The 27,792-nt window shown below is 41.8% G+C and overlaps 1 protein-coding gene across 3 annotated transcripts; it reads right to left on the bottom strand.

Moving 5' to 3' along the window:
- Positions 1–6,055: 6,055 nt before the first annotated feature.
- Positions 6,056–24,763, bottom strand: LOC129456382 (dysbindin-like). 3 transcript variants are annotated; one of them, XM_055223019.1, is made up of 4 exons: positions 24,509–24,763; positions 13,559–13,708; positions 12,080–12,229; positions 6,056–8,513 (listed from the first exon to the last, which is right to left on the bottom strand). In XM_055223019.1, exons 1-4 carry the CDS (start codon positions 24,549–24,551, stop codon positions 8,233–8,235), a joined length of 624 nt encoding a protein of 207 aa, XP_055078994.1. In that variant the 5' UTR covers positions 24,552–24,763; the 3' UTR covers positions 6,056–8,232. The 3 variants fall into 3 exon arrangements, with proteins under 3 accessions (XP_055078994.1, XP_055078996.1, XP_055078995.1); XM_055223021.1 differs by having other exon boundaries at positions 7,929–8,498; positions 24,509–24,757; XM_055223020.1 differs by having other exon boundaries at positions 7,929–8,513; positions 13,559–13,705; positions 24,509–24,757.
- Positions 24,764–27,792: the final 3,029 nt, after the last annotated feature.

Genomic DNA, 27,792 nt, shown 5'->3' with positions numbered 1-27,792 from the left:
CTTCCTTGTATCTGTGAGCATGTGTGTGTGTGTATGTGTGTGTATATATATGAGAGTATATATATATGTGTGTTTGTGTATGTGTGCGTGTGTATGTCTGTCTGTGTGTGCATTTATGTGTGTCTGTGCGTGTCTATGCTCCATCCTTGTATCTGTGTGGTTGCGTGTGTGTGTTTTTGTGTGTGTCTGTGTCCATGTGTTTGTGTGTGTGCTCTGTGTGTGTTCTCCTTCCTTGCATCTGTGTGTGTGAGTGTGTGTCGGTGTGTACATGTAGGGGTGTGTGTGTGTGCATCTGTGTGTGTGTGTTTGTATTTGTGCATGTGTGTGTGCGTGGAAGTGTGTCTCTTTGTGTGTGTGTTTGTGTGTGTCTCTGTGTATGTGTGTGTTTGTATGTGTCTCTGTGGGGTGTGTGTGTGTGCATCTCTGTGTGTTTATGTGTTTGTGTGTTACTGTGTATGTGTGTTTATGTGTGTGTGCGTCTCTGTGTGTATGTATGTTTGTGTGTGTAGGGGTGTGTTTGCGTGTGTATATCTGTGTTACTGTGTGTGTATATCTGTGTTACTGTGTGTGTGTTGGGGTGTGTGTTACTGTGTGTGTGTGTGGAGCGTGGCTGGACTCACATCTCCGCAGCTCTGGCTCGTGTTTCCATGTCTAATTTATGACTGGCCTCTTTTCACCACTGAACATCCAGAGCGTCAAAAAAATGAAGAATGTGATATTTAAATGAACAAATTAAAACAACCGAATCATTTATATTTTTGTCAGAGATCAGCTCATTTTAACAGCACCTCTTAAAGTATCACTCTTATAGTATCACTCTTATAGTATCACTCTTATAGTATCACTCTTATTGTATCACTCTTGTAGTATCACTCTTGTAGTATCACTCTTATTGTATCACTCTTGTGGTATCACTCTTGTAGTATCACTCTTGTAGTATCACTCTTGTAGTATCACTCTTATGGTATCACTCTTGTAGTATCACTCTTGTGGTATCACTCTTGTGGTATCACTCTTGTGGTATCACTCTTGTGGTATCACTCTTGTTGTATCACTCTTGTTGTATCACTCTTGTAGTATCACTCTTATTGTATCACTCTTGTAGTATCACTCTTGTAGTATCACTCTTGTAGTATCACTCTTGTAGTATCACTCTTATTGTATCACTCTTATGGTATCACTCTTGTAGTATCACTCTTGTAGTATCACTCTTGTAGTATCACTCTTAGTGTATCACTTTTGTAGTATCACTCTTGTAGTATCACTCTTATTGTATCACTCTTGTGGTATCACTCTTGTGGTATCACTCGTGGTATCACTCTTAAAAAAATGAAGAATGTGAAATTTAAATGTTCATTTAAATATCACATTCATTAAAACGACCGAATCATTTATATTTTTGTCAGAGATCAGCTCATTTTAACAGCACCTCTTAAAGTATCACTCTTATAGTATCACTCTTATAGTATCGCTCTTATTGTATCACTCTTATGGTATCACTCTTGTAGTATCACTCTTGTAGTATCACTCTTATGGTATCACTCTTATAGTATCACTCTTATGGTATCACTCTTATAGTATCACTCTTATAGTATCACTCTTATAGTATCACTCTTGTAGTATCACTCTTATAGTATCACTCTGCCCTTGGGGAGGATACTTACAAGTCAAGACAGAATGAAAAAATACTATCACTATTTAAAGTCGGGCCAGTCGCACATTTTGAAAAGTGATATATTACTACAGAAAAGATTGCAGAGAATGTAAGTATTTAATGCTGCTGGCGCTGACACAGTATTTGCAGGAAAAGGTTGTTGTAAAAGTCGTATTGACATTAACGTATTGCATATTTAAACACTGAAGCAGTTCCTGAACGTCTGTAACAAAACATAGAAGGTTGTTGGTTGTTTGTTAACTTTCCACTGCTCAAATGTTTAACAAAAAAACAGCTCAAAGTTCCGTAATACTGCAAAGAAAAGCTTCAAGGTAAATATTGGTTTGGTGTACTAATCATTGTGACAGTTTTATTAAAAATCGTGTTCGTTTATAGCACTTCAGATGATATCAAAGACGCTCGATGTGAGGGATGATAAAGCCGTAATAAAAAAGTGTTTGTTGTCTTTCCCGTTCTATTGGAAAGTTCTCAAAACGAGCACGATGTTACGCTGGAAGTCTGCAGTTTGTTTCACTATCAGGGAGTTAACTGTAAACGAGAAGTGTTTGCTAACAGATGAGCATGCGGGCGATGCTGTGTACTCAGGAGGAACACCTGAGCTCGTTAATACTGCGAGAATATTTGAGTTCAGTCCGTCGTTTGCCTCCAAATCAGACTGAAATATCTCGCACAGGAGATGGAGAAAGGATTGATGGGCGAACGCGATCATGAGTGACACGCCGTCGGAGTTCTCGCAGTGTGGGAATGTCGGAGAAATGATCTATAACAGTTTGCTGTATCAACATGTCATAGAAAAAGCCTCGCCTTTAAAGCCTCGGGCAGGATTCTTAAATTTATGTCAAAAACGAAAGCGGTTTAGTGACAAACAGAGAGGTCGGGGGAGGTCTTAGGTTTCAAAAAATGCAGCATACGTAGGGTTTTCCTGCAGCAGACGCAATAACTGTTAAAATATTTGAACAGAGAGTTGATTTTTCATCGGCAAGAATGCGGAAAGGTGATGTTTCGTCGGCGAGAAACGGGAAAACGAAGAGGGCGTCGGCGGCTGAAGTGTAGTATGCAAATTCATCTTACACATAACCGCAACGCAGTTATCAAATTAAAATCTCGTGAAACTGGCAGAGCAGCAAAAACGTGCACAAACAACATCACGAAAGATAAAAGTCTCAGTTTGGCTTTGAATTTTTACACCTTTGCTTTGTTATTTTACAATTCAAACGACAATGTTGCACTGTAAATTATAATTTTATGGATTCTGCTCGTAACAAGTGTCAGAACGTTCGAGAAATGCATACAGTTATTTAATAGATTCATGAATAAAAAAGTAGGTTTTCGTCTTCGAGGTTGGCAGTTGGAAAATGCCTTTGCCTTTCCGGCTGTCAGAACGAAAGATCTTGAACTTTGACCTGAAGAGGAAACATCTTGGACGTCTTTACGACTTCACCCAGTCCATGGAGGCAACGTCTCCACTGCGATCCAGGTTCAGACTTCTACCGTGAAGCTCCTAAGGCCGAAACTTCTTCCTGACTGCACTCTATGGACGTTATTGAGATCTTTGTCAAACAAAGCGAACCAACACCAGTTGCTTTTGTTCAGGGAGATGAAATAGAAACAAAACTGTCTATTTTTACAGGGAGAGCACAACGAGAACACCAGTCTCTTTTTCATGAGTGTCCTGTTCAAATACAGAACAAAAGAAAAACAAAACACATAACTGCACGGTCCAGATAAAACGTTAAAAACAGGAGCAGGTGTGATTATAAATGTTCATCTCCACATTATTTAAGTGCATTAGTAGCACCGATCTGTCCAGTTTTACATGTCCTTAAAATGTGTAAAATAACCAAAAGCTTTTTTTCCCAGTTCAGTTCTAGCACAGCCAAATGTTTATGAAGCAAACCAAACCTTCATAAAGTCTCATCCAGGCGACCAACCCAGGCTGATCAGGGTCTGGTTGAGGGTTTATGATGTTTTAAAGACCTGAAACACCCTTTCACCCCCAGGTAACGTACTTCCCACAGGTGGATGTTTAAAAAGCAGTCCGCACATTTGTAAGGCGGCGTCTGGATTTTTGTAATTTTTTTGTCTGTGGGGCTGGACCAGGGCTCCCTACAGCGCTCACAGAATGTTCAGAACACTGCAGCTCGACTGAGACAAAAACTAAGAGACCAGACACATCACATAACCCTAACCCTAACCCTGTGCTGTGACACCTGCACTGGGCCCTTTTTCATATCAGGTCAATTTAAAAATGTTCTTGATTGTGTTTAAATGTGCGCACTCTATGGGTCCTGTGTCTGCGCTTTATGGGTCCTGTCTGTGCTCTATAGGTTCTGTTTGCACTCTATGGATCTGCGCTCTATGGGTCCTGTGTCTGCCCTCTATGGGTCCTGTGTCTGCGCTCTATGGGTCCTCTGTCTGCGCTCTATGGGTCCTGTGCCTGCCCTCTATGGGTCCTGTCTGCAATCTATGGGTCCTGTCTGCGCTCTATGGGTCCTGTCTGCGCTCTATGGGTCCTGTCTGCGCTCTATGGGTCCTGTGTCTGCGCTCTATGGGTCCTGTGTTTGCCCTCTATGGGTCCTGTGTCTGCGCTCTATGGGTCCTGTGTCTGGGCTCTATGGGTCCTGTGTCTGCGCTCTATGGGTCCTGTGCCTGCCCTCTATGGGTCCTGTGCCTGCCCTCTATGGGTCCTGTCTGCAATCTATGGGTCCTGTCTGCGCTCTATGGGTCCTGTGTCTGCGCTCTATGGGTCCTGTGTCTGCACTCTACGGGTTCTGTTTGCGCTCTACGGGTCCTGTGTCTGCGCTCTATGGGTCTTGTGTCTGCGCTGTATGGGTCCTGTGTCTGCGCTCTATGGGTCCTCTGTCTTTGCTCTATGGGTCCTCTTTATCTGAGGGTGTTACTGCAGCCCTGTACTCTGACTCAGAACTCTGAGGTCAGCTGACCCAAAGCCAGACTCAAGACCAAAGGTGCCAGGGCCTGGAACAGCGCCCTCTGCCTGTCAGATCCTCTCAGGCTTTAAGACAGTTTAAGACTAGACTGAAAACCCTCTCTCCCTGGCATTTAATACTAGCTGCACAGAATATACAGGTGTTTTTTGTTCTTTGCCTATGTGTCGTATTTGATATATCTGTTTTTTGTTGACTTTTGTGTGAAGCACTTTGGGCACCTTAAAAAATGTATCTTTAGTAGTGTCATCTAGGTAGTGTTGATTTGGTGATGTTGTCTTAGTAGTGTCGTCTGTGTAGTGTCGTCTGAGTAGTGTCGTCTGCGTAGTGTTGTCTGCGTAGTGTCGTCTGCGTAGTGTCGTCTGCGTAGTGTCGTCTTTGCAGTGTTTTCTTAGTGTCGTCTGCGTAGTGTCGTCTGCGTAGTGTCGTCTGCGTAGTGTCGTCTGCGTAGTGTCGTCTGAGTAGTGTCGTCTGCGTAGTGTCGTCTGAGTAGTGTCGTCTGCGTAGTGTCGTCTGCGTAGTGTCGTCTGCGTAGTGTCGTCTGCGTAGTGTCGTCTGAGTAGTGTCGTCTGCGTAGTGTCGTCTGCGTAGTGTCGTCTGAGTAGTGTCGTCTGCGTAGTGTCGTCTGCGTAGTTTCGTCTGCGTAGTGTCGTCTGAGTAGTGCCGTCTGCGTAGTTTCGTCTGCGTAGTGTCGTCTGCGTAGTGTCGTCTGCGTAGTGTCGTCTGAGTAGTGTCGTCTGAGTAGTGCCGTCTGCGTAGTGCCGTCTGCGTAGTGTCGTCTGCGTAGTGTCGTCTGAGTAGTGCCGTCTGCGTAGTGTCGTCTGCGTAGTGTCGTCTTTGCAGTGTTTTCTTTGCAGTGTTTTCTTAGTGTCGTCTGCTGCGAGTTTGAAGCAATCGCAAAACAGCCACTGATTAATTTGATTCTTTTCATTCATTTATCATTTCTATTCCTCTTTCAACAAACTGGATCGAGATTAATATCTGTCTGTTTGATTTTCATGCAGTTTTGTTCATTTTGACCTTTACTAGTCCCTCACCGTTTCACACTGGGACAAAAAAAAAGAGCTGAAATCTGTTTGAAACATCCCAGAGTCAGAACGCACTGGTCTGAACTTGCATTTGAACCGAACACTCCGACCCCTGAGCCTCTGCCTTTTTTTGTCTTAGCCCCAATCATTTCGCACATACCACTGCCGATATGATCCGAGACCTGATAACGTTTGAGTATAACACATGGTAAATATTTGTATGTGATCCGTCTTGTTGAGCTAAAAACACAGCTGCGAGGAAAGTCCGTGAAGGTGAATGGGTTCAGCTCTTTCTAGTACGGGCGGAAACTCCAGACACAATAAAATAGAAACAAACAAACTGTTTTAAAGCATTTTATTTGCATATTTCTGATGAGCAGGTCGTGTTGTTTTAAGAGCCCTCGCAGTTCATTGTCTGTACATTTTGAATCGTACCACACGCCCAAAGCTCCACGCAGATTATGTACTTATACTGCAGTAAAAGTAATCCTTAAGCTTTCATTAATTCATACTTACAATAGCACGTCTGACAGGTACGTCTTAACAGCACACGACGCGGGACTGGTTTGATTCAGCTGTTTTGAAAAGTTATGTCATAGGGTTTCGGTTTTCGCATGCGTTAGAGAAGAACAGCATGCACACAAACGCCTGCAGACGAACAGCTCTCCCCCTATGTAAAAACGTGAGCTGATATGTACGTGCGGGCTCAGACGGCACCTGAGACCTGCCCGTTTTTACAACCGCTGTTTAAATGCCATTCCAGACGTAGAACTGCCGGTGTGAAGAAATACAAGCTACAGGTGACGTAAGCTCTACCCTCAGGCGTATCCCGGAGACGCATAAAGAGCGCGGTTTTCTGAGGATTTACGTGGAATTATGTTGGATTTTCGAAAGGTCACCTATGATATAATTTCCATTGCGATTTAGCCAAGATGCCTTTATGTGTTTCGGCTCAGTTCTTAAATAATCCTCAATGTTTTTAATGCCAAATGAGTGAGATTTTCTGCTAAACCTTCTAAAAAAAAAAGGTACGACAACCTCTTACCTACTGGTACATCCGCTTAGCTAAACCTCTGTTTGTTCACATCAGATGTTTTCGATATTTGCGTAGTGTTGCGTTCAAATCCGTCTTTTGTTACTGTAAAAACAACTGTAAAAACAAACGGACTAAGTGAAAATGAAGCTCATCGAGGCTAGCAGTTATAGCGGCTAATCTGGAGTCGAGTTCCTTATTTGGAATTCCGACTTCGAGTGTCAGTGCAACTAAAGAGCCAATCAGGAGTGAGGCTGTTGAAGCTGACGCCCCTTACCCCCCAGAGAATGAGCCCTTAGCAACGCTGTCAATCAAACCGGTTGCTAAAGCTAGGAAAGAACGCTGATTTGTCTGTTATTAATGTTCATATTTTGATTTACAGACACAACAGTGAAATAAAAACCCCAGGATCACGTAGAGCGGGTCAATACGAGCATTTAAGACCAAAAATGATGAGTCTGACAGCAGTTTATCAATAGAAAAGTGAATTGGAGCCAGAGTCGATGGAGCAGAAAGCGCGCGTATGATCACTTCCTGTTTAGAACGCTAGCAGGTTAGCTACGCCCATTTACATAAACAGTCTATGAGATGAACAGACACAAATAGAAGCAGGTTGTTCAAAACGTTTTCACCATTTCTACTCCTCGTGAACTCTTTGAACTCCATGCGCATTTCGTGGAAAATCAAAATTTAAATTCTTAACATATTTCAAACTTAAAGGTGCACCGTGGAACATTTCTAGAGGAGGGTTCGTCATCTGCTTGTCTGTATGGAAATGTTATAACTTTGTCCAGAATGTTCCGCGGTATAAATTAAACCTGTCTATCACGAGGAAGACGAGCAGGTGACAGCTCTACGCTACGTTACAGCTCAGATCCGTGGAGAGGCGTGCCTTTTCACAGACAGAATTATTGCATTTTTGTATTTTTAAGCAATGCAAAAACCCGTAATGAGTCAACGCCGGATGGATATGTTGGGTACGTAATGTCATACAGTGGAACATTCCAGGCAAAGCAATGACATCTCAACGGAGACCAGTAGAAAAGTTGCGCAATGCACCTTTAAAATCCAAAATTGACAGAGTTTCACACAAATTTTGCACAGTTTTCATAATTTAACACAATTACTATTACCATTATTTCCCCCAAAATTTCATGTAGATCCATTTTAATATTTCAGCGTGATGTAAAATGGTTTAAAGCTTTTGTAATTCAAAGTTTTCATATAAAATTTTGCAAAACATTGATGTGAAATTGTTAATATGCAAATGAGTCTCTGGGCTTATCCCTGTCCTGCGTTTGGCACGGCGTTTTAAGACACAAAAAGGAGTGGCCATTCCCTCTGGCAGTATTCAAGTGATAAACAAACTTGAGTATAGCCCGAGCGTGTTAGCGCAGAACAGAATGACACATCCACTCACCAAACCTGTTTCTGTCATAATAAAATAGATTCTTTTTTTATATTTAAATGATACAATATGCAAATATCTCTGCAGTTTCATGCTGGGAACTGCATTTGACAAAGAAATGGCTTCATATTCTCAGACTCTCATTATACAGGTGCGCGCCGCTGCTCCTCCTCTTCCTCGCTCTCCTCCTCGTCTCTGTTTTGGGGGGCGGAGGTGAGGAGCAGCGTGTCGGCGTGGACCTCCTCGTCGTCCGATTGGATGACGGGCGTGTCCGCGTCCGCCCCGCTGGTGTCGCTGGACCCGGACGACGTGGACAGTATTCGTACTTTGGACCGGCCCTTGGGCTCGTCGGGACGCTTCAGCGGGCCGCCCTCTCTGTACACCACCTCCGCCTCTTCATCCTCCTCCTCTTCATCCTCAGCTTCTGCTTGAGCACAAGAGAAACAGTTGGGTTCTCAGTGATGATACTAGTGACGGGATTTTCGGCTCTTTAATGGGATTCGTTCAAAACACTGGCTCTGTTAACATTTATTTGTATAGAAGCCAGTGTGAACTCATTTTAACAACAAACTAATCACAGACAGATGTGTTTAAAATGGTTCAAACTGAGAGCGGGAGTGTGTTTACTATTTTAAATTATGCAGAAATCTAAATACAACTTGGCTCTACGATAATAATACTGATAATAATAATTAAACTGTGCACAAATCTCTCCCTTGTGTCGCTTTTTCTGCTTCTCTGCTTCTCTTTTGATTCTTCTTTGCTTCTTTTAAAAACTGAGATCCGGTTCCAGACGTTGCTATGCTAAGGAATCGTTCAAAAGAGCCGAATCTGTCGCAAAATAGATAATATACAAGATAATATACCGTAGAAATAGGTGCGTACAAATATTTCATGCCCGAGGGCTGAGCTGGCGATTCTTGAGAAGTCGATGTTTTTGTTTCCGTCACAAACTAAAACGACACTTCCTCATCGTCAAATAGATCTAATAAGACAAGATAATGTACCACAGAAGTACGAGCGTTGATCACAGTACAGATATTTCATGCCCGAGATTCTTGAGAACTGGTGATTCTTGAGAAGTCGAAGTTTTTGATTCACTAGTCTCTGAAAACATGGCTCTACTTCATGTTTTTTTTTTTTTTGAACTCCTCACCCTTCACTATAGATATGTCACCTCTTGGCTTATCTACTAATCAATCACTTTTTTTAATTCATGTTCAGGCTCGTTTCAAATTTAAAACAGTCACATGAGAAAAGTTGCTTCCTGTGACTGTGACTTAGTGATAAAACCTCGACCTTTGTGCTCGCTCTTTGACGTATTTACATCATACATAAATAAAACAGGAATATCCCTTTAAGTGTCATGTAAGGTTCAGATACGGTAGATTTTTGAATAAATTTCTCATTCACTTTGTCCCATAGACTTTACAAAAAAAAAATCATATAAAAAGTTTGCTCGGCTCTGTGGAAACGAATGACCACAAGACTTATATTTTTATTTAAAATCTGTTTCTGTGACTTTATAAACTCATTATTAAAGTATTTCACCAAATCTTTAGTTTTAAATCTGCTTTTCCGACTCAAAACAGCCACGTTATGGATCGTGCCTCCGCAGTCCCTTTGAAACGAAGGCCATGTCCCGATTCGCCGACGTGCCCTTAAATTCGCAGTTCGAACGGTGCATTTAAGGGCGGTCACATTTCACGCACCCGACGAGCGTGGCCGAAAATGTGCCTTGCGTTTCCACGGAGATCGACCGTAGCTGAACTATGCATCTGAGCAGACTTCACGCACCTCTATATCCCATCATGCACCGCGCCTACGCAAAAAGAGACAAAAAGGAGTACACTACGCAATACACGTTCAAATGTAAGTACGGGTTTACGTCACCTACAACAGCACGACATGAAACTGTTAAAATGTGAGTAAAGATCTTGAACTGGAGACAAAAAAAACTCCAATTTACGTGAACCTACTGTGTGAAATAATTAAATATGTCCAACTAGAAAAACGTGATGTGTTTTTGGTGTATTTTGACAAACAGGTGAATATGCAAATGTAGAATATGCTACCTGAACCCCGCCCTCCTCCCTCTTTTATTTTTATTTACTTATTTATTTTTATTTTATTTATTTATTAATTTTTTCTCTTTAATTTGTTTTATTTTTGTTTTATTTATTTATTTCATTTTACATTATTTATTATTTTACATTTTGTTTTTTGTTTTTTTTCTCATTATATATTTTGTTTTAATGTAAAACTTGAATAAAAAAATAAAAAAAGTGAGTAAAGATCTGTCTGAGGCGACTCTCCGTGACGTCCTGTTCATTTGTGTTTACAGTGATCTCTTAGATTAGTGCAGCTGTCGTAATGTTTAAGATTCGTCCTTATTTACGAATATTCTTTTGTCTTTAGAGAGCGACGAGCAGATGTTGGATTTATCCGTCTGAGGGGGGAGAATAGGCGCTTACTCACCTGGGACAAAGTTTCCACAAGTGCACAGACAGCGATTGACGTTTGCTCCTTGTCCCATTTCAGCACGAAGGCGGTTACAGGGAGGAGTACCCTTCATCGGGCGTGTACTTCGAACGGCACATCGAAGGGCACATTGAACGAACGGTGCATTTGGCGAATTGGGACATGGCCATTGACTTTATATATAAATGGACAGAGCAAACGGTCACTTCTTTACTCAGTCTGTGGTTTGAAATCTTAAATTATCTGAAATTTTTGATAAGTCTGTGGGAAAAATGAACAGAACATGTACGTACAGAATCCAGAGCTCCAGAGTCAATTTGTCGCCCTCATTTTGCGTTTTGTGTTTTTCATTACTTTGATTTACGATGTGACCAAACCAATTAAAGTTGCATCTTGTGATTAATGGGAAGTTAATTGTTATTAGTCACAGTCACTAATGTTTTTATTGACAGATGGCTCAATTCAGGCTGGATTGTGTTTTATTATGTAACTATTAAGTGCACTTAGTTCTGTTTGTTTTATTTTTACTGTTTCAACAAAAGGTAAAATGAGACAAACAGAACTTTCAAAACGACTAGAGACACGGGAAAGAACAAGTTAAAACATAAAAACGAGTGATGGTGATGTTTTTGAGTCGTGATTTGAAGAAAGGAAAAGAGTCGGTGCTGCGGAGGACGAGAGGAGGGAGGTCCAGAGCTGAGGAGGAGAACGGAGAACGGCTCTGACCTCCAGGGAGAGAGGAGGAGAGAGAGCAGAGAGGAGAAGAGAGAACTGAGAGGAGAGAGAACAGAGATGGAGAGAGGAGGGAGGTCCAGAGCTGAGGAGCAGAACGGAGAACGGCTCTAACCTCCAGAGAGAGAGGAGGAGAGAGAGCAGAGAGAACTGAGAGGAGAGAGAACAGAGATGGAGAGAGAGAGGAGGGGAGAGAACAGAGAGGAGGAGAGAGAGCAGAGATGGAGAGCAGAGAGGAGGAGGGAGGTCCAGAGCTGAGGAGCAGAACGGAGAACGGCTCTGACCACCAGAGAGAGAGAGAGGAGGAGAGAGAACAGAGAGGAGGAGAGAGAACAGAGAGGAGGAGAGAGAACAGAGAGGAGGAGAGAGAACTGAGAGGAGAGAGAACAGAGATGGAGAGAGAGAGGAGGAGAAGGAGTAGGAGGAGAGAGAGAGGAGAAGGGACAGAGAGCTGGAGAGGAGGAGGAGCAGAAAGAAAGAGGAGGAGAGATGACAGAGAGCTGTAGAGAGGGAGTGGAGAGAAAGGGGAGAGGGAACAGAGATTGAAAGGTGGAGAGAGGAGGAGGAGAGAAGAGAAGGGACAGAGAGCTGGACAAGGTCAGAGGAGGAGGAGGAGAGAGGAGGAGATGGGAGAGGTTGTTGTGAATCAGGCTCAAAGTTAGAATGGTTTTGCCTTGTTTATTTTCAGAAAAGCTGTTTTTATTTCTTCTGAGTAAATAGTAAATAGTTGTGGACACGTGGACATTTTAGTGACCCAGTGGGGAGCAGCCATGGTACCTGGCAGCGTGGGGGTCAGCGGCGCCTCCTCTGGCCCGGAACCGGAGTTCAGGAACACGTCCAGGGCCTCTTGGTCCGAAATGTCCATGAGATCCATCTGCTCCAGGACGTCCACATTCACCTCCATGGACGAGATGCTGCCCATGGGAGCTGCAAACACAACCCTGTCTCCATCACTGAGTCGCACAAACGCCGCTCTCAACTCACACGAGCGACTAGCGACGTAGCAAACAGCTTTAGCGTTAGCATTACAGGTCAAATCCATGTTTTCACGCTAAATGCTCATGTTTTTATACAAGACTTTTCCACCTTTAAGTCACTCAAAGCACTTTACAACAAGAACCACTCACACATTCACACACACATTCACACACACATTCACACACCAGTGCACACAGACACTGGGGGCGAGGGGGGTTAAGTGTCTTGCCCAAGGATACAACAACCACATTCATCTGTAGGAGCTGGAATCGCACGGCCAACCATTAGCTCTACGTTTTAATTTCTGTAGTCAGTGAAAAATAATAGTTGTGTGATTATGTTTAACTACAACAAACAGCCCTGTGAGTCTGTGAAACCTAAAGAATAAACATGTTAGTCCTGTTATATAGCTGTTTTTTAAATTATTTATTATTTTTAATTTATTTAATGTTGTATTTAATTAATGATTTTTTTAAATTTTGTTTTATTTATTTTTTTATTTATGTATTATTCATTGTATTCATTGTATTTATTTACTTATTATTTATTTTAGTTTTTATTTATTTTATGTATTTATTGTTTTTAAAAATTATTTTATGTATTTTTAAATTTATTTTATTTATTTATTTTATTTTTTCTCGGTTGGAACTAAGAAACTTGTAACCACGGAATATTTCAATCTGGGAAATATTTGTGAATTCAAAGTGAAAAATGGTTAAACTGTTAAACTGCAAATGTGAAACTGATTTTGATGCCATAAAGTATCAAAAAGTAAATATTAATCACACATTAAACACACGACCAGTCAAAAGTTTGGACACACCGTCTCATTCAATGTTTTTTTTTTCTATATTTTTACTACTTTCTGCATTTTATATACACACAGAAAACATCAAATATATAAAGTAAGATATATGGGATTATGTAGCAAAGAAAAAAGTGAATTAACTCACATTTTTATACATATTTTAGATTCAAATTCTCAAAGTATCCTCCCTTTATTATTTATTTAATGTAATTTTCTTGACTACATAATTCCATACGTCTTGCCCTATATATTTCATGTCTTCTGTGTGTATATAAAATGTAAAAGTAGTAAAAAAAACACCAAAAAAAAAAACTTTAAATGAGAGGGTGTGTCCACATTCTTGACTGACTGTGTGTGTTTTTTATATTTCGACATTTATTATTGTGTTTTTATCATTTCTCGTGGACATCAGTGCGAGGACAGGACCATATTGGAGTATTTTTATTTCATTTTCTCCTTGTTTCTCTCACGTTTCCTGCAGTCGATGTGCAGATGGCTGGAGGGCAGGTGGTTGTCTACGTCGTGCTGATAAACCTCCTCGAAGAAGCGCTGTCTGTCTCGGAGCTTCATCTGTTGGCGTGAGTCGTTGTCAAGGTGACGCTGGGAGTTTTCTGTCTCTGCTGGAAAAAGAAAACACAGTTAAACGGTTAGTGCCCATGTTTCTGGGTCATTTACGAGTTATGTTAAATATGCACAGACATTTATGGTCACGCTGCCAATGGGAAAACCTCACAAATTTCCCAAGAATCCTTTCCCCCCCCCCCCCCCTGCAAGTCCATTCCTGATCTGCTGCAGGCTCAGTGCTTCTCTGTGAGTTCCCAGATCAGATTGCCAAGTTTCTGTACCAAAATGAACAAGCCCTAATTATACTAACAAGAATTATTAAGGTTTTATATTGTTGTAAGTATTTGGAAATGATGCTAAATGGGGTTTTTTTTGTATTTTTCAAACAGCATTTTTCCTTGGTTTTTGCTCAACCTAAAATGCTATTCCGCCCTCTAGTGGTTTGTTTTGTGATTGCATTGGTAAAATGACAGGAATTATAGGTGAGAAAAATGTGCAAATTTGAAATGTGTTTTGGGAATTTAAAAAAATAAATAAAATTAAATAAATAAGTAAATAAATAAATAATAATAATAATAATAATAATAATAATAATAATAATAATAATAATAATAATGATGATGATTTGCACAATCTTACTGTTAAAGGGCCCATATTACACAATTTATTTATTTTTATTTTTTTTAATGCAAGACATACAAACATAGTAATCATACATAAACAAGTAGTGCGAAGACATACAAGACATACCAAGACGTAACATGGTTTGTAGACGTAAACAGTGATTTACAGTTGGGGGGGGTGACATTCTTGTAATTTTGGAGGGGGGCAAGGTGGAGATGGCAGAGGAGAGTGCTAGTACTCATAATTCGTGAGTGAGAAAAAAGGATATAGAGAATATAGATATAGAAAAAAATAAAATAATAATAATAATATTATTACCATATCACACTATTCTCTGATCTGTTCTAATGTCGTTTCCTCGTCACAAACAGACCTGGAGTTGTGTTTTGTTTCATTCACACATGTTTAACGCACAAACAAACCTGCATATTTAGGTTCTTCTCTCAAACTGAAAAAAACACTCCGTTCCACCTTGTGATGTCATCATGTGGTAAAACAGGAAGTGCTCCACTGTGTTTTTAAATTCCTTCCCTAGAATCATTTGGATTTCAGCCCTGGAATCGCAAATCTGCTGAACTAAAGGTAAAAGGATCTGTTAACTTGAAAACTACCACTTGATGACATCACAAGGTGGAACAGAGCGTTTTGAGTTTTGTAGATGTTACAGACTAATAATAAAGTGTCACTCAAAGATGTGAATGAAACAAAACACAACTCCAGGAGATAACAGCGTTAGAACCTGGTTTAAAGCTGCAAGAGTCAGTTTTACATAATACAGGACCTTTAATGAAAATGAACTGGCAGCAGGTTTTTACTCGTATTGTCAAAACTTCATACTCAAATAATTAAACCAGCATCAAAATTAAATACTCATTTGAAGAAGCATCGATACTTCAAAAAAATATTCAAATGGAATTTCCTTAAATGTTTTATATGGTGATTTATATTTGAACTACTGTAAGACGACAAAGTCAAATCAGGAAATATTTACATCTCCTTTTGAAAATGACATTTAACTATAAAACATTATGTTTTTATTAAGCAAAGATTATGGAGTTTAAACTGGTGTCACATATCGAGCCTTTTTCTCAGTGACGAACTCCAGCTTGAAATTTCCAGCTAAAATGCTCAATATATTTCACACTTAAAAATAAAATTGGTTAAATTTGATAAAAAATCAAAGAGAAAAGGCGACGTTTAGGAGAAAGACACAGACTGAACAGACTCTGTCTCTTTATTTAATGTCACATTTCACAGACTCAAGGTGACGTCATGTGACCTGAAGAGTCACACTGTGTGAGTGCACTGGGGCGTGTGTGTGTGTGTGTGTGTGTGTGTGTGTGGCATGTGTTGTGTGTATGTGTGTTGCCTGTTGCATGTATGTGTGTAATGTGTGTTTTTCTGTGTTGCCTTTGACATGTATGTGTGTGTGTGTGTACATGTATAGTGTGTGTATGTGTTATGTGTTGTTTGTGTATGTATATTGCATGTATGTGTGTTGTATGTTGCGTGTATGTGTGTAGTGTGTGTATGTGTGTTGTGTGTTGCGTAACAGCTGTGTGTCCCTGTGGGTGTTGTTGTACACTGACACTGGCTCATGTCCCTGTGTCTCTGATGATTCTGTTGAATTTAAACTTTTTCCTCATTAAACATTAGAACAGGGACGGGCAAACTACGGCCCGGGGGCCACATCCGGCCCGCCGAACGTGACCAAATTATGTCGCACTTCAGTTGTCTAAATTCATCTTGTGCACTTTGCTTTTGTGGGGAACTGTTTCTGTTTTTGTTTGTAATGTGTTTGAAACAAGTCCAGGTTTGATCCAGAGCAAAAAAAAAAGTCTCTTCTGTAACTGGACAAAAGTTTCAGAGTGAGTTTAAAGTGATTTACAGTTTGTGTTTTTTGGCTCAGTTTAATGCAGTACAGTAAGAGTTCACTGAGTCACGTTTTACAGAATCGTTGAGGAAGGAGAGAAACTTCTGTGACTCATTATCACTTTTTTATTTCTTTAATTTTGGGAATAGTCCTGGTTTGGGCTTTTGTGTCCGGAGTAAATTTAATATTGTCATTTATCAAAGACGCCAAATATAAACCTGCATGTTTGGCCTGTGGTTTTATGTACATATATCTTGGTAAGTCTTGGTACACAGTGATATACATATATACGGTGTGACGTGTTATGTAATTGTGTAAACTGCTCTTGTGGCTGCCCCTCACAGACGCAGCTCCACCTCAGCCTCTGTCCCTGAGTCTTTAAATGCAGACGTCAGCAGCTCCATAAATATGTGTCGCCGCTGCCGCCGTCACATTATTCACGGCTCTAAACGTGTGTACGGCCACGTGTTTTTCTATAGCGTCGTCTCGTCCGTCTCCACAGATCTGACACGTCACACTTACTGTCCTCTGTAGTGAAAACCCCCCACGGAAGAGTCTGTGGAAAAAGGTGCTGATGATAAAACACAGCTTACATAAACACTTCTGTCTGCTGCCTCAGGACACTCAGCTTCTCTCTCTCTCTCCCTCTCTCTCTCTCTCCTCTCTCTTTCCTCTCTCTCTCCTCTCTTTCCCTCTCCTCTCTTCTCTCTTTTCTTCTTTCTCTTTGTCTCGTTCTGTAAAAGTCAAACTGCACTTGTGCCTTCAGAAGAGCCACTGGACACTTGAGCCCACGCACTTACTCAGACACACACACAGACATACACACACACAGACACACACACACACGCAAAGACACAGACATACACACAGACACACACAGACACACACACACACAGACACACCCCCCCACACACCCCAAGACACACACACATACACACAGACACACACACCCACCCCCACAGACATACACACACACACACACACACCCCCACCCCCACCCATATATATATACACACACACACCCACAAAGACACAAACACACAGACACACACACAGACACACACAAAGACAGACACACACACACATACAGACACACACAAAGACAGACACACACACACATACAGACACACACAAAGACAGACACAGACACACACACACAAAGACACACACACAGACACACACAGGCACACCCCGACACACAAAGACACACACACAAAGACACACACAAAGACACACACAGACACACACAGACATACACACACACAAACACACACTCAGACACACACACAGACACAAAGACACACACAGACACACACAAAGACACACCCCGACACACACTCAGACACACACACAGACACACACTCAGACACACACACAGACACACACTCAGACACAGACACACACAAAGACACACACACAGACACACACTCAGACACACACACAGACACACACTCAGACACAGACACACACAAAGACACACACAGACACACACCCCGACACACACCCCGACACACACACAGACACACACACACACGACGTTCTCTTATGGAGCAGCTGTTCAGTTTCTCTGTAAAACCCCTCACCACACACTTTATACACTTTTCTCACACAGGCGTTAACATTTTCTCACATTTCTCTCTCGTTTAAACTCTCTCAAAGTTCAAACCTTCGTAGGCGTCTTTTTGAACGTTTCATCGACATTGTGGGTTTTGTCGGGGAGAAAACAAATCGCAAACGTACAGCACTTCAGAGTCACACTGAGATCCAACGTTTATGTAAATTTGTCTGAACACATTCTGTACTGTACAAAATGAGCCTGACCATGATTCCTTTAAGTATAAGCCCCGCCCACAGCAGACAAAGACCAATAGGAAACAGCGCTCCTCAGTCTCATGATCGATTGCTCGTGTCTTGTCATCTCAGATCTTTTTCACAGTGAATTTTTCCCTCAGAATTTTAACAAACCTGAGACTTGAACATACATCTGCTGATTTTTTCAATTTTTTTTAATTTTTTTTTTAGAATTTTTAAACACATAAAAACTTAAAAACGCATCATTTTTTCCAGAGTTAAACATTTCAAAATGCGAGAAAGACACGTCCGCCACTTGGACAGAACGCTGCATTCTCTGTATTTCTTTTTTCTGGGACTCTTGTGTAACCGCGGCGACAACCCTGAACTATCGTCACCTCTGGTCGTGTCTTCTGTCTTCTCCAGTTTAGGGTTCGCTGCGCATTTGACCCACACCGGGAGACTCTGGGGACATTATTAAACCTTTAGGAGCCGAGAGCAGGTCACGTTCAAACACTGATCCTTCCTCCGTCTTGTTGTTTCTTTCCCGACAGCGGCACCAGCCTCTCCCCGGATTATTTCTGTTATTTCTGAACCCGTTTCGGCGAATCTTTTATCCCTCCATTTCATTTCACTATAAACCTTTTGCTGCGTTTATTTTCCAAACTTTACAATAACAGTTTTTAGTCTTTGCCAAAGCCTAAAGATGAAGTTTGGGGTGGTGTTTGGGCTTTTGTACAACAGCCAAATACTCAGGAGAATAGAGGAAAACAGTTACTTTTCCATCCGGTGGTTTCTGAACACAGTTACTTTACGAAAATCAAAGAAATATGTTGTTTTTCTTGGCTTCAAATCGCACATAATGACAGAGAAAAGTAGAGAAACAGAAACAGAGTCAGTGATGGAAATGCAAAACAAACATAAACCTGTTTTTAATCCTAAACTACGTCTTTACTCATTTAAATGGGACTCGATGTAAAAGTATTCACAGTACACAGAATGCAGTACTCTGGACTATCAGGTATTCAGTATTCTGTAACTAAATTTGTTCTTCCCATCACTGCCTGTACATGATCTTTACATGCATTTAGTTTTGGAGAATTGCTCCTGTAGGGGGCATCAGACTCCAGGACAAAGGCTCCTGATTGAACCCGTCTTCTTTGCTCTGAGTTGATCCACACCAGCCTCTGCTGCCCCCTAGAGACGAGGTGGAGTAAGAGAGAGACGTCAACCACAGCGTTCAGACAAAAGAAGGTCATCGAGGCTAGCAGGGGTGAATATGGGCTCTCATTAGGCTCTCATTGGGCTCTCACTGGGGTTTCATTGGGGTCTCACTGGGGTCCTCATTGGGCTCTCATTAGGCTCTCATTGGGCTCTTACTGGGGTCTCATTGCGCTCTCATTGGGGTTTCATTGGGCTCTCGTTGGGGTCTTATTAGGCTCTCATTGGGGTCTCATTGGACGCTCATTAGGCTCTCGTTTGGTTCTCATTGGGCTCTCACTGGGCTCTCACTGTATAACTAAAAATAGCAGATAGCCACAGACATCAGACACAATTAGATCATAATATTTCCAGGCCTTAAATAACGTGACAATATGGAGGTCATTATAGTGTTTTATCGAAGCTTCAGTCTCATGCAACTCTTATTTTTGCTTTACAACAATAATACAACAACAACAACAACAACTACAACTACAACTACAACAACAACTACAACAAGATCATCCAGAATAATTGGAAACACTTTATATTTGCTCCATGTTCTGTGCTGTGTGAGGTCAAAGGTGAAGCTGAGCCTGAGCACATGACCCGCCCCCTCTAATGTTTATAACCACCACAAATCACATCCCTGCCTCCAGGCTTCCTCTCACCCTCTCCTCCTCCTCTCCTCCTCTCTTCCTCTCCCATCTTCCTCTCTCCCTGTCCTCCTCTCCCCTCCTCCCCTTTCTCCCTCTTCCTGTCCTGTCAATACCTCCTCCAGAACAGAATAATTCAACAGAGTGCTCCCCCTCCTCTCTCCCTCCCCCTCTTTCCCTTTCCCTCTTCCCCCTCTCTCCATCTCCCCATCTCCCTCCTCTCTCCCTCCCTCCTTTCATCCCCTCTCCCCCTCTCTCTTTCTCCCCTCCCTCTCTCCTCCGCTCTGTCAATACCTCTTCCAGAACAGAATAATTCAGCAGAGTGCCCCTCTCCCTCTCTCCCCCTCTCCCTCACTCCCATTTCTCCCCATCTCCACTCTCTCTCCCTCTTTACCCCTCCCTCTCCCTCTTCAGCAGACTCCTCCTCTCCCTCTCTCCTCTCTTCCTCTCCCTCCCTCCCTCTCTCCCCTCTCTCCTCCTCTTCAGCAGAGTGCCCCTCTCCCTCTCTCTTCCTCTCCCTCTCTCTCCCTCTCTCCTCCTCTTCAGTAGAGTGCCTCTCTCCCCCTCTCTCTTCCTCTCCCTCTTTCCCTTCTCTCTCCCCTCTCTCCCTCTTTCCCCTCTCTCCCCCTCTTCAGCAGAGTGCCCCTCTCCCTCTCTCCCACTCTTTCTTCCTCACTCTCTCCCCCTCGCTCTTCCTCTCTCTCCCCCTCTATCTTCCTCTCTCTCCGCCTCTCTCTTCCTCTCTCTCTCCCCCTCTCTCTTCCTCTCTCTCTCCTCCTCGCTCCCCCTCTTCCTCAGAGTGCTCCTCTCCCCCTCTTCCTCTCCCCCTCTCTCCCCCTCAGAGTGAGTGTTTGTGCCATTAGACGTGTGTGTCCATCGCTCCGTCCCCCGTGTCGTGGCGTGTTCTTGATCTACTCTGAAATATCGGGGGGGGGGGGGTTAAAAATGACCCTGTTGAACTGAACAGTCATGAGGCTTCTCGCTCAATCCTCTCGTGGCCCGGGCAGAGAAGTCTCATGATCGTCTTTGGTTTTGTATTGAGAGCGAGTAGCCGCGGGGTGAAAAGGCGCTGCTTAGGCTGTTGTTTTGGAGGCGGCGCCGGCGTTCGACAAACCATCTGTCTCCTCGCTCCTCGTCTAATTCCCCTCGGGATTGGCACCTCTCAGCAGTTTACAGCTCATCATCTTTAGGTCTGACCCGGTGTTATTTACAGAGACGAACGGGACGCGCCGCTCCTCTGGCCCGAGCCGCCATAACACCCCATCAGGTATAAATCATTTATGAGTAAGATCTGCATCACGGCGGCAGCTCCCCCAGGCTCAGAAAACACAGCACAGACAAGACGCCGCGCTGGCTCCGTGTAACGGCGACTTATCAAAGGTTATGCACAAAGTCCAGAAGCTGCTTAAACATCCACCAAACATCCACCCAACATCCACCAAACATCCACCCAACATCCACCAAACATCCACCAAACATCCGCCAAACATCCACCAAACATCCACCAAACATCCACCCAACATCCACCAAACATCCACCAAACATCCACCAAACATCCGCCAAACATCCACCAAACATCCACCCAACATCCACCAAACATCCACCCAACATCCACCAAACATCCACCAAACATCCACCAAACATCCACCCAACATCCACCAAACATCCACCAAACATCCACCAAACATCCGCCAAACATCCACCAAACATCCACCCAACATCCACCAAACATCCACCCAACATCCACCCAACATCCACCAAACATCCACCAAACATCCACCAAACATCCACTCTGTAGTTGTGGTTCAGAGCTGCAACATTAAGTACAGTATTTTCAGGACGATAAGACGCACTTATACGACTTATACTCAGACGCATTTATATGTGAAATATGTTTTTTTCTTCATTATTATGCATTTTTTGGCTGGTACGACTTATACTCTAGTACGACTTATTCTTCAGTGTGACTTATACTCTAGTACACATGTGTGTACTAGAGGCCCACGGGCAAAATGTGGTCCTCCACATCATTTTATGTGGCCCTCGACAGGGTAAATTAAAAGGTATGATGGTCTTAAAATCTCAGTTTATCAGGAGTTTATACAGTTACAGAGACATATTTTTACATCCAGACAAATGCCTTTGCAATAGTAACTTGAACAAGTAATAAATACAGAAACAGTTAATTAACAAGTAAAAAAATGAGTTAGGTTTGTTTTACATTTGGCCCTTTGAGAGCAGCCATTTTGCTAATGTGGCCCTCAGTGAAAATGTGTTTGACACGTCTGCTCTAGTACGACTTATACTTCAGTACGACTTATACTTCAGTGCGACTTATACTTCAGTGCGACTTATTCTTCAATGCGACTTATACTCTAGTACGATTTATACTCTAGTACGACTTATACTCTAGTACAACTTATACTCCCGTGCGATTTATACTCCGGAAAACACAGTATATGGGTTTTTCATGGCCAATGTCGATACCGATTGTTCAGAATCGATATGAGCCAATGGGCGATAAGCTCCGCCCACATTAAACTCACGTCCACAGACTTATTTCAAAACAAACTGCGTACTCGAGCAGTTTTTGTGTTTACTGCTGTGTCCTTCAAATAAATCTGTCTGCATTTTTTTTAAGTGGCTGATCAACCCAAACAAAACATCAGTCTTTAGATTTAAGGCTGATCTCTAATGCACTGAAAAGGGCAAATATCGGCCAGATATATCGACCGTTACACTGTTACATTGGTGTATCTCTATTTTATAACACTTTATAATAACTATACTTGAATTAGTCTTAAGAAAGTGTAAACAAAGACCTAAATCTGGCTCAGTAACTGTTTTTACAAATTAAAACCATAACTCCTCTTAACGTCTTTATTAAGTAGAGACTGAGCCTGAATCGATCTTACGTCAGCCGTGTTGTGCTTGTGTCTCTATGGTTCTCACCTCTGTGGATCATTCTGTTATAATTTACACATTTTAAATCACAAAATTCATCTAAAACGACTTGATAAAAGAGAAATGGAGGATGTGTCTGGGGTGAGGGAAGTCTGGGAGTCCCTGTTTCGACTGCGACCCCAGTACAGATAAGAGGAAGAAAATGGATGGATGTATCGATAGTCTCAGAACCGATATTTGGAACCGATATCTGACACCAGGCGAGCAATTACAGCGACGAACTTCGCATTTGAAATTCCGACCACGAGTATCATAGCAACCAAAGAGCCAATCTGGAGCGAGGCTGTTAATGGTAACGCCCTTTCCCGCCCACACCGCTGGTTTAGCAGGGAGCAGGCGCTTAGCAACGCTGTCAATCAAACCTGTTGCTAACGCTAGCGGGAGTGACCTCGGGGAAACAAGACGCCTAATTCGTCTGTTTTTAATGTTCATATGTTGATTTACAGACACAATAGTGAAATAAAAAAAACAGGATCATGTAGAGCGGGTTAATACAAATACTCTAGTTCCATTTTCCCTGGATTGTTGCATCATAGGTAGAAGTCTGGATTTCTACAACAATTTTCTAGACTGGAATTCTGGACAATTAGCTAAATTAAAAAACCCAAGATCATGTAGCGCAGGTTCATACAAACATTTAAGACCAAAATGACGAGTTTGACAGCAGCAGTTACAGAGAGAGGAGACACAATTTTGCAATAGAAAGTGAATCGGAGCCAGAGTTGAGCCGGAAGCGCGCACATGATCACTTCCTGTTTGGAACGTGGTAGCTAGCAGGTTAGCGACTGTATGTCCAATTATATAAACAGTCCATGGTTCAGATAGTAGTCACTCTCTAAATTTGTTGCACACTTTTTAATAACTAATCAATAACAGTTAATTTCTCTTGTTGTTGGAGCCTTTTTTTCAGCGTCGTAATAACGTCGTAGATTTACTCCCGGCACGAAAAAAAAACGACTGACCATAGCTGTTTTAATGGAGCTGCGCATTACGCCTTAAATGAGCCGTTCTTTTGGGTCAGAATCCCATCGCTGACTCAAAACGCCTCAGCAGTGTCAGAGCTGTAACGACCGTGCATAATGTTACGTCTAAAATGTCTATACGATACGAGCCCGGTCCGTCCGCCGCCGCCCCCCTTCCTTTCCCAAACGTGATGAGATTAGCGTATTCCCAAGCCATTCCCCGTTTCCAAAACTATTAAGGCCTGTGCACTCAGGGCTAAACGCAGACATGACCTCAGCCCGGCTCCTTATTTCATCAAACCGAATGTACTTTAATGCCGTTTAAATCACTTCAGCTTCTTCTTCTTCTGCTCTTTGTTTACTTCCACGTGAGGTCATGAGGCGCCGTTAGCAGGTAGCACTTAGCGCGTCTTAACAGGTTCTATGTAAAGACCTTCCATTGGCTAAGAAGTGGTGCTTATCCCTTCAATGTCATTACCTCGCTTCTTACCAAGGTTTAATCAGGAAGTGGACTATTCCGGCCGCTTTAAAACGTCGGAGTTTGTTTGAGATTTTTAGATTTTGAGGTTAATTAATCCACTTGGAGACACGCTTTCAGTATCAGCCAATGAATTACGTAACTACAGTGGATTACAATGGACAGACACGGCTCGGTTTGTTACGTAAAAGTTAAAGTAGACTAGTTTTTTGTCAATTTCGCATTCGCTTTTACATCAAATTACGAGCTATATCTTAAAATCCAGCGTTAAAACCCGTGTCAAAACGTGAAACGACTTCGCGGCTCACCTGCCAGACGCTTGTTGTGATTGGCCGACGCGGCGGACGACATGATGCTCGGGTTCTCGCGCGGTTCTCTTCGGAGTCGTGTTCACGGGTCCGCGGTGGGACGCTGGAGCTGACCGCAGTGGTTGGTCATCTGGAGTCCCGACACATCCAGACATAAACGGGAGGCGCTGATCTTCAGGGAATCGTGCGAGATCTTTTTGGACCTGGCTCTGCTCCTCCTCCTCCTCTTCTTCTTCTTCTTCTTCTTCTTCTTCTTCTTCTTCTTCTTCTTCTCCTCCTCCTCGCAGTTCTTTCGAGGTTTGCTTCACGCCGTCATCTCAGTCGGGTCGCTCTGTTGTGACTGTCTCTCTCGGTCGGAGTAGCGGTGGGGGTTGTGTGTGCGTGTGCAGCAGGGGGAGAGGGATCGACGGGAGACCGGACTACGGCATTATCGTGGCCTGTACCAAGTGACGGGGACGCGGGGGTCAGCGGGGAACAGAGGGGCTTAAGACGGATCGGCTCGCGGGCTGGATCTGCGGGCTTCAGAAGGGTGGGATGTTAGCGCTGTTGCCGTAGTGATTAACTATTTAAAACAAACATGTGCTTCTGTTAAAGGGGGAAAAGTTCTCAAAATGTCAGGATGATGTTTGTGGCTCATGTTTGAACGAATAAGACTCAGAGAGGTTAGTGAAGTTAAATAGTAAATATGTGAGAATTAAATTAACTGAGCCAATAATAATAATAATTAAAAAAATAAAATAAATAATAATAATAATAATAATAATAATAATAACAACAACAATAATAAAAATAATAATAATGACACTACTACTACTACTACTACTACTACTACTATTGCTACTACTACTACTACTATTGCTACTACTACTACTACTGCTGCTACTACTACTACTACTACTACTACTATTGCTACTACTACTACTGCTGCTACTACTGCTACTACTACTACTACTACTACTACTACTATTGCTACTACTACTACTGCTGCTATTACTACTACTACTGCTGCTACTACTACTACTACTGCTGCTACTACTACTATTGCTACTACTATTGCTACTAATAAAAATAATAATAATAATGATAATAGTAAGAATAATAATAATAATAATAATAATGATGATGATGATGATGATGATGATGATAATAATAATAATGATAATAACAATAATAATAATACTAAATAATAAGAATAACAACAATAATAAAAATAACTACTAAAACACTACTACTACTACTATTGCTACTACTACTACTACTAATAATAATAAAAATAATAATGATAATAATAATAATAATGATAATAGTAAGAATTATAATAATAATAATAATAATAATTTTATATTACATGTATTGTTCAAATGGTAAATTTTTATAAGGCGTTTTACATCAAGGAACTACTCACACATTCACACACCAGTGCACACAGACACAGGGGGTTAAGTGTCTTGCCCAAGGACACAACAGCAGCATTCATCTATGGGAACTGGAGTCGCACCACCAACCTGTGGATCCGACCGCTCTACCAGTGATGTCCGACTTTGAATCGGTCGCAAACACTTTACCAACTGAGCCGCAGTCGCCCCATGTCTTACAGTGTATTCCACTATTTTATTTTATTGTTTATTACACAAATTCAGATTTTTTTTTGTACATACAACAATATTTAAAACACAAGAGTCACTTATCTCAGAGTCATAATGAAGCACTGATAAATATGTTCTAGCCCTGAAGTGTTTGTGCTGTTGTCCATTGATCAGAAGGTTGCCGGTTCCAGTCCCGCTCTCCCACAGATGACTGCCGTTGTTGTGTCCTTGGGCAAGACACTTCATCATTTCTAAAAACAAATTTCTCTGAAGTTGGCGCTGTTCTGAATCTATTTAAACGACACACGTCAAACCCGTGTAATCTGAACTGTGACAACACACAACACGACAGAATGTGTGTGTGTTGTGCTGTCACGACACTCGCCGGTCTGTTACACACATATGACAGAGCCGCCCCGGTGCATTGTGGGTGTGCGGTGATGTAGCACAATGATAACAATTTCCTTTACAATTTCCGAGTTCTTTTTTTTTTTTATCCTCGCTGAATAAATGATGTTAAAAAGTCACGCAGGGACAAGAAACACGTCACTGAAGCTGTTTGTGTTTCGGTCGAGGTCGTTTCAGGGTTTTAATGTGAAAAAACAAAACAAAACATTTTATTTATTTATTTATTTATATATTTATTTGACAGGGACAATGCAATCTGACATAGTTACAACATGAACATTGCAGCTGATGTGATGCATATAGAGTTTTTTTAGCTCATTCTCAACTCCCGTCCCTGGTTGGGCTTCTCCACAATTCACCAATATGCAAAGTATATTAAAACACCTGCCCCTTAAAATAGTTACATCAGTGCCCAAAAATACATTCAACACTCACACGTTCTCTCACTCACCAACTGTCATACGACCTATTTACAAGTGGGGACAGTTTTGACTCATTTTCAGCCAGTTCTTAACCCTAGAGGTGAACATTTTCAACTGATGTTTTTTATTTCAGTGGGCAGTGAGTTCCACAGTTTGCAGCTCTGATATGAAAAGGCGGACTGTCCAAAAGAGGTTCTGCGTTGTGGGATATTATGGTGTTTACGGTGCCTCTTGTCGCTCTGGTGCTGTTTAGTCTTTGTATAAATGTACTGAGTGGTTCTGGGGCCAAGTTATGAATGAAACATAAACTAGTAAAACGTTCAAAACTTAATGATGATGAAAATGGATTGGCTTTCGATCCATAATTTTGTTTGCTTGGTTGATTGCATGAGACTCATGTGTCGTAGCCGGAGCGTTCATCCTGACACGTTGACAGAAATAGACGCCTGGGTGTTACTCAAGACTCCGTTTGGACTCTGTGGTCATCGTTTGACTCACTTTTTTGATTCGTGAGAGAAATGGACTTTGTAGATCCAAAATAGAAAAAAAATATTCTGGTGAAAGTCAGTTTAAAAATAAATAACAGTGTGATTTTAAACTGTGTCGTGACTCACTTAAAGGAGCTGGAGGGTCCAACACCTGCTCATCTGTATGGAGGTGTTATTGCTTAGCCTAGAATGTTCCGCAATAAGGCATTATGATATTATTACAGATGTTTTTATTGCTTGAAAAAAATAAATAATAAGTTAAAAAAAAATTAAAACATAAAAAAATTAATATTGCAATGATAATAGTAGTAGAAATGATAATAGTAATAATGATGAGAATAATAATAATAACAACAATAATAATAGTAATACAACAACCA

The sequence above is a fragment of the Periophthalmus magnuspinnatus genome, chromosome 7 (genome assembly GCF_009829125.3).
Source record: "Periophthalmus magnuspinnatus isolate fPerMag1 chromosome 7, fPerMag1.2.pri, whole genome shotgun sequence".
Lineage (NCBI taxonomy): Eukaryota > Metazoa > Chordata > Actinopteri > Gobiiformes > Gobiidae > Periophthalmus > Periophthalmus magnuspinnatus.
Note: the sequence above shows the minus strand (reverse complement) of the source record. Positions and strands in the feature narration are given on the sequence as shown.